Source organism: Macaca fascicularis, chromosome 5 (genome assembly GCF_037993035.2).
Source record: "Macaca fascicularis isolate 582-1 chromosome 5, T2T-MFA8v1.1".
Taxonomy (NCBI): Eukaryota; Metazoa; Chordata; class Mammalia; order Primates; family Cercopithecidae; genus Macaca; species Macaca fascicularis.
Window position 1 is genome coordinate 123,841,254 of NC_088379.1, and position 14,364 is coordinate 123,855,617.

A 14,364-nucleotide genomic window follows, 5' to 3' on the forward strand; every position below is an offset into this window, starting at 1 on the left:
TTGACTGAGTGATTAATAGACGGAAAAGTAGTTAATAGTGAGCAGAATACCTCCTGTTTAATGTTACGCGTTCACGTGGAAGTAGTGTGAATGAGTACAGTTCTAAGGTTATTGCAGCCTTTGTGAAAAATGTAAAATATAAAAATTACCAGGTTACCCCCAGGGGAGAGAACAGTCTTTTTAAACCATACAAAAATTTAAGGCAGCTATACAAGGTGAAAAATTATGTACTTTATTTACACAGATATGCACAGAACACGTGTATCTTTCAAGTCACAAGACGGTTACAGTAAAAGCATGTTATATGAACCATGTATTCTTCAGAATTGAGCAAATTGCAGGCTGTTTACTGCCTTTTAGGTTTGTCGGTCCCTGATCTACTTGAAACATTGATGTTGCTTGCTCCAGCACTGTAGTTTAATTATAAGGGCAGCCCGTGAGAAAGTTTCAATAGACATTTTTCTCACCTATATTGCACGTTTTTCTGAAGCCCTTGTGCAAGTGTGTGTGCCATATGTAGCTCTATTTACATATAAACGCTGCTTTAAAAGTTTATCAAAATCATGAGTTTTTACAAAAGTTTTTAATGCTCTTCTGCATTATATGCAGCATTTCAAATCTGCAAAATAGTAAAACTATAAAGCACCTTTAGATTTGCACCAGTTATTACAGAAATAGGCATTTGTGAAAAGGATGTAATTTGATGTAGAAGGGTAAAGTCCTTTAATGACTGGCATTCAAGAGGATTACTTAAAACCATCCGAAAGTTCATGCTAACCTTTTACCTATATTTATACAACTTGAGACCTGGGGAAGGATCTATGACATTGAAATATCTTGAGTGTGCCTTTTAAATTTGAGCATTACTGCTAAGAATGTTCTGTAAAGGTGCATAGTTAAGCAGCTATCCCTTAACTCAGAGAAATAGCCACAGAGAAACCAGTCCTTCAGGTGGGAGAACCATGGGGGAAAAATCCAGCCTTGGGACTCCTTTTTGTGGAGTTTGGAATCAGTGTTTCACCAACGACTCACTTTGAGGCAAGCCTGTTTTTCCCCTATTTGAAAACAAGGGCTGCTACTGAAAGATCCTACTGGCCTTTTGCAACTTGTCAGTGATGTTCAAAGCTGCCTAATGCAGTGCCTGGCATATGTTATAACGGCTGTATGCATTAAAACAATTGAAAAGTTATTAGAACTTTTCAATGTATAGGCCAGGAAAGCATTTTGACTAGCATATTTTAAGATTGAATTGTATCAGGTTGGTCTTGGGGAAACCTGCAAGTATAAGTCAGTTACAGGGAAGTGTCAGTAGGTGGCACTCTTACATCATGGTCGGGGAACGTGGACTATGATGCTGACTAAGGAAGAGTTAACATTTAATTCTAAGTTAAATCTGAAGTGCTTGTTAAAAGCAAATATAGTAGATATGTTAAATGTGTTGGATAAACTAGGTTGTATGTCCAACTGGCATTTTGTTACCAGAAATCCTTTCAAATCTTGCTAGTTTATATACTCTGTAGGTAAAGTATTTTTATCTTATGGTTTCTGAAGCACTTGGTACTCAACAAGGATACTTTTTTCCAAATATCAGATCACTTTGAGAATATATTGTGACAGGCAAATGTCCTTGAGGCTTACTACTCCTATTCAGGCCTAAAAGTTGGTAATGGAATTCCTTAACCATTGATTTCCTCACTTGGCAAAGGCTACAGAGAAGATGATTTCTTGTCAAGTATTTTGAAAAGCTCTAAGCATAAATATGCCACTCTTATGAGTGTAGTAAAGGGTACCGCATTTATGTCAAATGTGGGTATTTAATATGAATTCAGACACCACTGATTATAAGGGGTTCTCAATTCAGTTGTAAAAATGATCTTTTGTGAAATCAGCATAGAATGATTCTGAGAAATAGGGATAGATTAAGCTTAGAATAAGTCACTCCAGTGAAATTAGGATAGACAACAAAGTTGATTTAAGGATTGTCACTTCCACTACACTGAGGTCTCTGAAAATGTTCACAAATTCTCAAAAGCAACAGGGGGTGCACAATTTTTTACCACAACCCAAAGCAAAAATGTGGATCTCCCCATTTGTTGTCATCTCTACTGAGTGCTAATAGTGGGGATTCAAAGTTTTCCATCTGTTTAAATGCTGCTTTGAAGTTTCCATGAAGAATTACAGTTTGGTGACACTTTTTATCCAAGGTACAAAGGCTGAGACTTTGGTATAAACACCAGGAGAATCCTTGACTCCACAGCCATACCCCCAGGAGGTCACCCCATACACCGCCCAGCTCTCTCCGGGCCGTTCACACATGAGTGGTCCTCCGCTGTCTCCCTGGCAGCTGTCCACGCGTTTGTGTTCATGGAGGTTTCCAGCACAGAGCATTCTCCCTGTAAACCGACCCTTATAACGTTCTTCACAAAACCTCTTAGGAAGTAAGGGAATGGCTGCTTGTTGTAGTGTTCTTGAATAGGCTCGTCCTACTCAGACCAAACATCTGATTAGTGGCATTCCGGATAACCATCACAACATTTAACAGTTACCGAGCATGTAATAGTCATGAAAATAAAATCCCTGTTGTGGCATTAGTATAGTTTAAAATGAGCAATGACTGGTATTTTTAATGTTGACACAATCTTAACCTTTACAAATTTACTTCTCAGTACTGAATTGTCTGAGGAATAATGAATAACATCTATGGATTTTTAGAGTAAGGTGACCTAAAGAAAGCACATTTGTGTAGGCATTCATATTTGAATTCTGTATATCAAAAAGCATAGAATGCATTCATGCTGGTTTCACATTAGCACATCAATTCATGTCTACTTCACTGAATTAAACTGAGTTCTCAGTTTATGCTAAAGTTCTCAGAACCAACAATACCTACAGAATATAAGTCTCGATTACATGCATGCATTTCACACTAAGCAAAATTTCTCCAAATAAGTGAACCCATTTAAGATCTTACTGCCCATTGCACACCCAAATATGTGGATAATACCAGACAGAGAAAAGTCCCTGCTTTTTTTTTCGATTGTGCCTTACCTGTGTCACCCCATCCTGTTATGTAACAGTTGGATGCTGTTTTCTGTGGCCTCTCTCTCCAGAATGGTAAACAGGCTGGCAAAACGTGGCTGCTGAATCTGGCACACTGCTCTTCTGGTCCTTGTAATCTAACCAGGGCTATGTCATAATCACTGCTGTCGGGTCGATACTCTCGATGAATCACAATCTGTTGAACTCCAATTTCTTCCTCAAACTCCTCTGGTACCAGAGTATGGTAATCGCCAACCCTAACAGCATAGTTCCTAGTGCTGTTGCCATACCTGAGAGGCAGAGAGTACTAATGAGAGATTTGCTTCAGATACTGAAAATTACTGATTGTCAAGAAGGAAGACTAATGAAGATACAAGCCTTTCTTCCAAATCATCAGCCCCTTTTGTAAATTCAACCTTTCTTTCCATTTATCTGACCCACCATTCCTGATCCTCTACTGTGAACCCATTGTCATAACCTCTTGTCTTCATTTCACTGTGTAATCTGTTCTCCAAGAAGGAGCAAATGTGGAGGATGAGTGGAAAATAAAGACTAATCATTAACCTGTCATTTCCCGAATGAAAGGGATCAAAACTGGAATAGGTCAAAATTATTGTCCTGTGTTTGCCATTTTTGTTGCTCTGTTATTTCCAAGATTGTTAGTTTGTCATGAAGTTCTGTGAGGGCAGAAACTAACTTTGTGTCCATCAAAGTACTTAGTACAGTCCACTTCACTCCTGCAAGGTGGACGTAAACTCCTTCCCTTTCCTCTAAAGTGAATGCAAACCCAAACTATACTTTCAGATCAACATATATTCATTCTATCCTTTCCTCTCTTTTAAATCTTTATTCAGATGTCACCTCAATGAAGACTACTTTGACACCCTCATATTTAAAATTGCAACCCATCTTTCTTTGTCCTCCCATCATTGAACACTCCCAATGTCATTCATCTGCTCGACTTTTCCTCTTTTTTAAGCATCACTTTCTAACAAAACTATCTAGTTTACTATTTATTGCATTTATTCTCCTCCCTGCTTGAGTCAAAGCTATTCCAGGTCAGAGGTATCTTTGTTGTGTTCACTGATTAAAACACCTAGAATAGCGTTGTGCCTTTAGGAATGCACAAAATGGTTGATTTAAATTAGTGAATGTGTATTGTTAATATATACTTTTTTCCATATTCCATTAAAATAGAAACAATATTTATCAGATGGATAGTTCTCAGTCCATTTTTCAACCATCATACTTTAATTCTGATACTGAACCCACCTAAAGCAGGGTTTCTCAACCTCAAAACCTATTAACATTTTGGACCAGGTAATTCTCTGTTGTGAGGGCTGTCCTGTGCGTTATAGTATGTTTAAAAGCATCCCTGGCCCCTGTTCACTAGATGCCACTGGTACATGGTACACATACCCTCCATCCCCAGTTGTGATTACCAAAACTGTCTCCAGACATAGTCACATGTTCCCTGTTAAGCAAACTGCCCCCATTTGAGAACCTCTGACCTAGAATGTATGACACAACCCATCAACCCATCTCCTAGTTACTACCTCTTTTTCACGGAAGACTAGAGCACCATGCTCATTGCATCCCACTACTTAGAACATTCTTATAAGACTTAATTTCCAATAACTTTTCCTTTGTAGTTCCTTGACTTAGTCATCTGCAATGAGTGTATTCTCCACCTCATCTCAGCCATCCACTTACAATGTAAGACCTAGACTTTGTATTCACCAGATAACCACACACCTCTGAAATCTTGATTTCACGCATACCATATTTCTGCCTTCCGTTTTTACAGCGCTAAAATCCTTCAAACCCATTGGACTTCTATCCTTTGGCCCCACTATTTTTTCATTTCAATCTTTTATGACTTCCTTTATTATCTGGCTTGGATTCCACCATTTGCCCGTTACAACAATCACTCTTGCAAAACTACCCTGCTTGTCTTTTACCTGCCAAAACTCCAGCCCTTGTTTCATCAACTCTACCTATTTTGTGCTGGCATCTAACTGTTAAAGGGGGAAAGCATGCATATAACAACTGTCACCTTATTTTTTTTTTTTTTAACCAAAACTTGGGTCTTTCATTGTTTACAAGATCTGTACTTGAATGTGAACTTAGAAGAGTTGGTATTCAGAAGCTTGGCATTTTCTAGTGTCTATTTAAAATAAAACTTCCCACTTCTATAAAATTACTGGAGGTTATGAGATGCCTCAATATTCTAATATCCTTAAGTAGGGCTCTGACCATCTTATATATATAATTAACTGTCAGTGCTCAAAAACTAAACAGTGCAATAAAGATGATTTGGCTTATACAGCCACCTACTATTGATCTTTAATATTAATAGTTTGTGATTTATTGAGACTCAATCTTAAATCATCACGTATCTTTAAAGTTCAGAGACTTTTTAATATATTGTGCCTAAAGTATATGCTCTTATAGCTTCCTTGAAAATTTAAGTAAAATTTAGGATTATTTCACATACTGAAACTGTAAAAAGTAATAGGTATGGAGAGTAATCAAGTACTTATTCTCACTTCTACTTTCTGTGTGCTAATAATATCGCTAGTATATTCAGTAAATTTTATTAACAGTATACGTATTTAAAGTAAAACCCCAAGTGATGTAACACTTTTCCCACAAGAATTATTGTAAATACACCCTTGAAAGTACTGCTGAAATGTTGCATTTATCTTTTTAATGGAATTTAAGAAATTATCTAGAGCTGTAGTGTCCGATATGGTAGCCACTAGCTAACTGTGGTTATTGCAGCACTTGAAATATGGTTAGTCCGAATTAAGATGTGCTGAAAGTACAAAATACACAGAATTTTGAATACTTAGTATGAAAAAAATACTAAAATATTGTCCCTATAGATAATAAGAATATTAAATATCTCAATTTTTCTATTAGTTACGTTTTGCAATGATAATATTTGAGATATACTAGGTTAAATATATTATTTAAAATAATTTGACCTGTTTGAGTTTTTATCTTTTTTATCTTTTTTTTTCTTTGAGACAGGAATTCACTCTGTTTTAAGTCTTATTGCAACAATATTTTCCATTCTGTAAGAAACAGCTGTGATGCTTGGCTAAAATAATCTTTGCAGCTAAACTGGCTGTTTAAATCTATTCCGCAATATCTATAAAAATTGAGTCTTCAACCAGTAAGCAAAGAAACAGGACATTACTACCACGGGCAATTTATTTTTAAAATAATATCAGTGTTAAAAGCCCTGGGCAATCTTGCCTTAGTATGTCATTTCATGCCAAGACTATTGCAATAGTCGCCTGAATGGCCTTGCTGCTTCAAGTTTTAACTTTTTCAACCCATCCCTCATGCTGCCACCAGAGTGATGTTTCTGCCTGATAATATAACTGCTTCTGAGTACCCTTCAGGGGATCCCCAATCTATGTGAAATTCAAATTCCTTAAATGATACACAAATCCATCTAAGAACTGGTCCTTGGTCCCCTCTCTGACACCAGTCTGGCCCCTGTGCTCCTGTCATTTAAACCGTTTGAAGAGTTGTCTTACAAACCTGTCATTATCCAAACTATGTGCAATGTTGTTTCCCTCATCCCCTCTATCCTAATATGGCAAAAACTGGTTTTGTCCTGTTCCTGTTCAAGTCAGAGATCTCCTAGGAGGCTCCTCCTAATCCTCTGTTCTCCTGAAAGCTAGCCAATCCTTTTGAACACTCTCAATGCACATGTAACAGTTTCTAGGACTTAATTAAAGGCTCCTCAAGGGCAAGGACCATGTCATGATCACTACTGTATCCTTAGCACCCAGCAAAGTGCTTGGCACAGAGAAATGTATATTGAATGAGTTATTTTGAAAGACATTCATGTCCTCATACATACACTCTCATCCCTAACTTACTGAAATTAAAAAGAGATCTTACCAATTACCATATTATAACAAAACTATCAAAAAAGTTTCTATTTCATATAAAAATCTCCATGAAAATCCAATGTTCTTTTAATGCTGGCTGTTCATCAGAATCACTTATACCACTTTAAAAAATATAAATGCCCAAGCCATACAATCTCTGAGAATATAAATTAATACAGCTGGTGTAGGATCATAGGTGGTTCAGATACACAGTCAGACTTGGGAACCACTGAACCAAAGACTCAAAAGTGTGGGCATAACTCCTGCCCATACATGCCCAGAATTTCACTGAAGTAAGCATCCTAAGAGATTACTAATAGATACCAAAATGCAAAAAGCATACATGTTCCATACATACACTGTGTTCTTGGATCAAGTAGATTTTGGCAGGTAAACACCAGAATTTGTATGCTCACCAATCAGCAGTTAATATTAAACTGAGAATAAAAATATTTACCTAACAAAAAAGGCAAACAGCACCATTCTTGTCAAAATGAAGTTCTTTGTTAGTTCATATGTATATATGGAATACACACACGTTTTTTTATTTTCTTTTTTGAGACAAGGGTTCACTCTGTTGCCCAGGCTGGAGTGCAGTGGTGCGATCATGGCTCACTGTGAGCCTTGATCTCCTAGGCTCAAGCCATCCTCCTGCCTCAGCCACTCAAGCAGCTGGGACCACAAGTGCATGCCACCATGCTCAACTAATTTTCAAAAATTATTTTTTGTAGAGATAGGGTCTCACTATGTTACCTAGCTTGGCCTCAAACTCCTGGGCTCAAGCGATCTGCTTGCCTTGGCCTCCCGAAGTGCTGAGATTATAGGTACTGCACCCTGCCAGTACCTATACTTTCAAAGTTGTCCTAATTTAGGGAAATGTACCAGCTAAACCTAAGCATGGAGTCTCACACTCCTTTAACTCCAATTATTCTTAGAATATACTTTGTGCTTAGAATTTAAAGAGCATCTGACACAAGATTGGAATAGTTTTCCAACTAAATTTTTGTCTTCTAGTGTCACCTCTCCTAGTAGGTATGATTATATGCTTTAGGGATAACACTTTAGCTGAAGTACTCAATATGTGTGTGGACTTCAGAAGTATTTATTATGGTTCTAGGCTTCTCAAGACAACATATAAAGCAATCCTCTTTTGCAATGTATTTTAAGGATTTTCTAGTTGAGCTTTTGTTATTTTGATAGACTTTATTTTATCCAAAAATGCTCCTAAAACAAACATTTCAGGTTTTGGCTGACACATCATTCAGTTGTTTGCTTTGCTGAAATGCCTTCAACTCCCCCTCAAATAAAAATTGGATGAAATTCCCAGACAAGTTTGAGCAAGAGAGGATCTGAGACACAGCAGTTTATTAAAATCCAATGTCCAAGTTTCTCTGAGACTGAGGCTAAAGTAAACAACAACAACAACAAATTACTAGAATTAAAAGTAGAATTAATTCAGGTTGCAGGGTCATATTCTTTGTGTTTGTTCTCTACATGGATTCGTCTCTACAGGAAAACAATATTTTACATCAGGCCATGCACATCTGCTACTACTAAAATGTTTTCCCCTCTCTGGATGAAACTCAAAAAGGAGTTGACTAAAGTTGTTTGTGTAAATGGTTCCAATTGCTTACAGAGAAGTAAACCTCAGTAGAATCTTGCATTAGCCCTTGCACATACACAAATACTATGTGTACTACAGAAATAGTTTTAGCATGATTGGTGATATGTGTATTACCAAAGACTATGTTCCTAAGAGCTCTGCTCTACCATATACTATGTCATGATGAAACAACATTAGGCACCTGACACACTGTGTTCTTAAAAAGTAAGTCCCATTACCTCTGTGGCCATCTCTCTAATTAGAAATATCTAGTCATTTCTAACAATTTCCAGCTACTATTGCATTTGTAGGCAAAAAGTCAATGAGATAAAGTCAGGTAAAGTTATATTCTTGAACAAATCCACTTTGGAGTAAAATTACAGAAATAAGAAAGCCTTTGTTTCAGGTACATTTATTCCTGCAAAATCATGTTTGTTATCAGAATAAGCAATTAAAATAAATTAATATTCAGGAACTTTTGCCATAGTTATATTGCTACACTACAATAGACACACAAGGTCATTTCATGGTACTTGTAGTTACAATCTAGAATAGAAAGCAAAAATTAGCAATTTATATTATGTAAGATTCACAAGCCAGCTACAAAAGAACTTAATTTATTGAAGTTTCCACTTCAAATTGCCAACGGGATACTGCGTTCCATGTGTATTGCATTAACATTAACGAAACTGTGAAAAATGAGATAGAAAGCCTTTAGTGATTTACCAACTACTTCAGGTGCACTTGTTACACTGGCATGGAAATGTGTGAAAGCAGTGAGGGAATAAGAATTGAGTTACGAAAACTTTGCCAGCCTTCAAATAAAGTACCCTTAAAGAGACTACTCCATATGAAATGAGTGTAACTGAGGCTGCTGGCATTATGGCATTAATGTGGCAGAGTGGAATTATGGCATTTTGATCTCATCCTCATCAGGCCATCATTCCTAGATTCTTCTGATAAAAAGATTATATACAAGAGTGATTATGCTATGAAGGCAAGCAAATAAACATAAAAAGTTCTCATCCTGTGTAATAAAATAACACAAGTGGTAATAACAATCTATGCCTTATTGTCCACACTAGCCTATATCACTGCAATAATTCGGTACTAAGGAAGCTCTGATGAACAAGAAATCTTTAGGTGTACAGAAGACCAGGAGTTGATAAAGCAATGGAAATGTCAAAAGGGGGTGAGGGGAAGCTAATTTCAAAATATGAAATCCAGTTTCCCTACCCATAGGCCTTATATTAAACTAAGGTATCTTTCACCTGGCATCTAAAAGGACAAGAACCTCAGAGCCCTACTACATTGCTTCTATATTACAGTCTCTATTTTGCAAATTTCAGTGTTTCTGATGATGAAAGGAGGATTTGTTTTAAGCAAAATCCCTAAATCCTGGAAAACAAAATTTGGAGCTTGTTCTAATCACTAGTAACTAGCTGTGTGCCTTTTAATGAACTTACTTCAATAAAAATGTGAGCTGTAGCCTCCTTAGGCGCTTCAAACAGGAAGTCTATGAAATCCGGCAAAGGTTAAAGACCAAGTCAGAAGGATATATAACACATTTGCAAAGCAGTTTTTTCCCTACTCACATTAAAAGAATCTTGTATTATAGCCAAAGCATATCAAAATGCTGCATATTATAATCTGCTCCTCTGCTCTTTAATCAACTATTTTTATCTTAAACTGTGCAAATAATGAGAAGAAATTCCAAATGACATATGGAAGGAATTATCTGTTGATCTAGGTTTAAAAATATCACCATCCTCTAAACAATCCAACATTCTTAAATATAGTCACTATCTGGCAACTGAGCCACCACTTTCATCATGCAATAATCATTTAGAGTATCTACTATGTGCCAAGTCATACACTAGACACTTGGTGTATAAACACAAATGAGACGATTATTGACTTTCAGCAATAATCTAGACAGAGCAGGCCAAAGGAGAAATAATGACACGTAAACAAATAAATCCAACAATAACAACAACAACCACAAAAAAGAGCCCGTCCAGGGAACCCAAAAGTTAAAGTTTGTATCCTCAAGTGCAACTTTTGAGCAATCTTCCTACTTTAATACTTTAAGCCTTGAACTCCTATGACTGTAACTTTTGGCTGAAATTTGAAAGACAAGAAATCTTGAATAACAGGAAGATAATAGATTATTTTGCTTAAATTCAAAGCCCCAAAATAGGCGTCTTCAAGTTCTTTGCAGTTTTATACCTTATTCTTCTCCATTAGTAAGTGAAATAAAATCATCCTCAGTTCCCTAGTTTCACTAATACAATCTTCAATTCTTCCCTTTAAACTCCAACATAAAAATAGCCAATGTTTGTTTTGAATTTTACAGTTTAAAAAATTCTTTCAAATACTTTGCAGATCATTTGTTTCTCACTGTAGAACATTACTATCTTCATTTTACAGATGTAAAATGAAGTAACCTGAGACTCCAAGAAGTTAAATAATTTCCGCAAAGTTAAACAATTAACAATTGGAAGAGCTAGAATTGTAACCCTGGTCTTGGTGGCCAGATCCAAGTCTCCTTCTGTTGCATTGTACCAGGCTCTACTGATTTCTAACAGCCTCTCTACCTTCACTCCCTCCTTTCCTTTTTGCCTATTTCTATTATTACGATAATCTTACAACTGGTCTCCCTCCAGTGTAAAAGTATAAAATTAGGTCCCTTCCTCACAGTCCCTCCAGTTCCTGCTTAAATCATTTGGTAACACAGACCAATTTGCCAGAAAAAGGCATATAAGTACAAACATATACAAAGATTTTTTAACATAATGTCAAGCCCATTCACAGATGCCTCCCTAGATTAATAACTTTGCCTTACCCCCTCAGATATATGACATAAATCTCCAAATGACTCATCTCCTAAAACTCTTCCTTGATCATCTTTCAAGGCTCAAAACTTTCGTGGTTTCCCACTGCCTAGTAAATGAAAGAGAAATCCATAACCCTGACATTCCAGGCTATTCTTGTCTCTCTCTTCTAAGTTCACTAACAAACCCCAGATCCTGTATTCTAGGTAGTAATTGTTATCCTTCAAACATAGCTTTTGCTTTCTCACCACAGTACTCTAAACATTACATCTTATCTACCACCAGCCTCTACCTACACATGAACCCAACCTCTCTGCTTAAACAGACTCCATAATAGAACTCACTTTTCCCCCCACACATAGCCCATTCCATCTTTGAACTGTCCTAGTGTCAAAGAAATACAAAATAAACAACAGAAAACTCTTTCTTTGTGTTAAAACAAAAATTATCTCCCTTTAACATTTGTGGTATCTGAAGCAAAAGGCAACAAACCTAATCCAGTCCCACACAATCTTTCCTTTCTGCTTGCCCTTCTTAGAGCACCGTGTCCTTTTCTCATCATGTGGCATGCAGAACTGAGCACAGTTCTCTCTGTTTGATGGAGACAGTGCTTTTCTCCCTGACAGTCACTTGAGCACAGAAAGAATAGCAAGGTTCTTCACTGCTTTGTCTGGACACCGTTCGTCAGTGCTACCCAAGACTGAATTAATTTCATGGGCAACCATATTGTATTGCTGAGTCTTATTAAAATTGCAGGACACTAAAACCAGTGAGTTTTTCACTTATGCTGTATTTCAGCCAAATTTCCTGGAACTAAAGGCAGCATTTTATTTCATCCTTATTCCATATTGCTTGTTAGAATCAGCCTATCAAGATATTTTGCCAGGTGAGGAGAGGAAACTTAGAGGACCAGTCAATAAGTGCAGCAAACCACGATGACACGCGTATACCTATGGAACAAACCTGCATGTTCCACACATGTATTCTGGCTTTTTTTTTTTTTTTAGAAGACATTTTAAAAATTTGGTCTTCCCATATATGAAAAAAAAGAGATATTTTGCCATCATGATCCTACCTTCCAACATATTACTTGTCCCTCCCCTTCTTCTGTCACCCAAAAATGTAATCAATTTACCATCATTGTTTTTTTTATCAGTTTAGCAATGAATATGTTGAACACGACAAAGATAATTGTCTGGTAATTCCACTTATTCTTCCCCATCATCATTCTTCAACTATCTCTCCTCTAAGCAAGTGGGTCTTAACCTAAGCAACTCCTAGGTCTCATCTCCAAAGATTCAGCAGATTTAGAGCAGGGGCTCAGGAACCTGGAATATTAACAAGCTAAATGGATCTAACGTTGTGGTAAAAATATCTCACTTTAAAAATGGTGCCTTAACTTTTTCTGGTTGTATCAGCAAAGTCAACATCTCCTTCCTCTCTGCTCCTATAACTACATAGTAAACTCTGTAACAGGAAGGATTCTATCTGACTTGTTCGCCACTGTATCTCTAGTACATAGCATGTACCTGAGAATAGTAAGTGCTCGATAATTATTTGTTAAGTGAATGAATTAATATGATTTTTATTGTTTATGCCACTCAGGTAACACAGGAATGTGTTAAATCCACTAGTAAACAGGTGGACTCTGAAGCTCAATTATATACCCAAATGGCCACTGGTATGTAAAATACAGGTTTGGTGAGGCTGGGAAGGCAAGGCGGGCAGATCACTTGAGGTCAGGAGTACAAGACCAGCCTGGCCAATGTGGTGAAACCCCGTCTCTATTAAAAATACAAAAATTAGCTGGGCATGATGACACACACCTGTAATCCTAGCTACTCAAGAGGCTGAGGCAGAAGAATCACTTAAACCTGGGGGGTGGAGGTTGCAGTAAGCCACGATCGTGCCATTGCACTCCAGCTGGGGCAACAAAGTGAGACTCTGTCTCAAAAAAAAATAAAATAATAATAATAATAAATAAAATACATATTCTCTGTAGCACCTTGAATGTGGAAGATTACTGCACAAATATTTACTGAAATATAAAAATGGAAGAAAATAGAGATCCTAGGAACAAGGATATATGAGAATTTGGCATATGGCAGACAGCATAATCAGTGGATAAAGACTAGAATATTTAATAAAAAATGCTAGGAAAACTATCCATAAAGAAAAGTATAAGATTAGGTCCTTTCTTCATACCATATACTATAAACAAAAATAAACTGGAAAAATTAAAATTCTAAATATTAAAAGCAAAACTATAAAGGGTTTTAGGGAAAAAAAAGAGAATAAGGGCAAAGCAAAGATTTTTTAAATAAATACAAAGCTTTTGTAAAACTTTTAAGAAAATTATGACACTTTTAAATATATTAAGATAGTTTTGTAAGAAAAAGACTATAAACAAGTAAAAGGACATGGTCCAGACTAGGAAAAAGTACTTGTAACACCTAACAACAAAGACCACACAAAACATATCCAAAAATTTAAAAAATCAATTACAAATAGACAAATAGCCCAATACAAAAACAGGTGAAGTATATGAACAAAGAATTCATGAAAGAGGAAGACATTGGTCAGGGAAATACAATTAAAAAGAAACCCTAAAACTTTGTGATTGGCAAAAAATTTAAAATTTTGATAGTCAAGTTTAGCTAGAGTCGTGAGGAAACAGGAACTTACACATTGCTGGGTTATAAACTGACACAACTTCTTCAAAGGATAAATTGGTAGGGCTTGACAAATTGATGGGAATCCATATTCTAGGACCCAGAAAAATGTCCCTATGTGCACACACCCAGTGAGACTGGTATCTGGTTGTTTATTGCAACATTGTTTTCTCTCAATGAAGGAATGGAAAGCAGCTAACTACACAGCAACAGGGGAATAAATAAACTGGTTCAGGCTTTCAATAGCAGTTAAAATTCATACGGCAGTTAAAGTGAATGAACAAATCTGCATGGATGGATTACAA

At 36.5% G+C, this 14,364-nt stretch overlaps 1 protein-coding gene across 2 annotated transcripts in view; it reads right to left on the reverse strand.

Annotated features, from left to right (window-relative positions):
• Window positions 1-209: 209 nt before the first annotated feature.
• PRSS12 (serine protease 12) overlaps window positions 210-14,364 on the reverse strand; it is a 74,629-nt gene continuing 60,474 nt past the window's right edge. For both annotated transcript variants that reach the window (XM_065545423.1, XM_005555790.4), the window contains 2 exons: window positions 3,049-3,329; window positions 210-2,483 (listed from right to left, as the gene is read on the reverse strand). In XM_065545423.1, coding sequence (XP_065401495.1) covers window positions 2,176-2,483; window positions 3,049-3,329 — 589 coding nt within the window. In that variant the 3' untranslated portion in view covers window positions 210-2,175. The remainder of the gene's footprint in view (window positions 2,484-3,048; window positions 3,330-14,364) is intronic.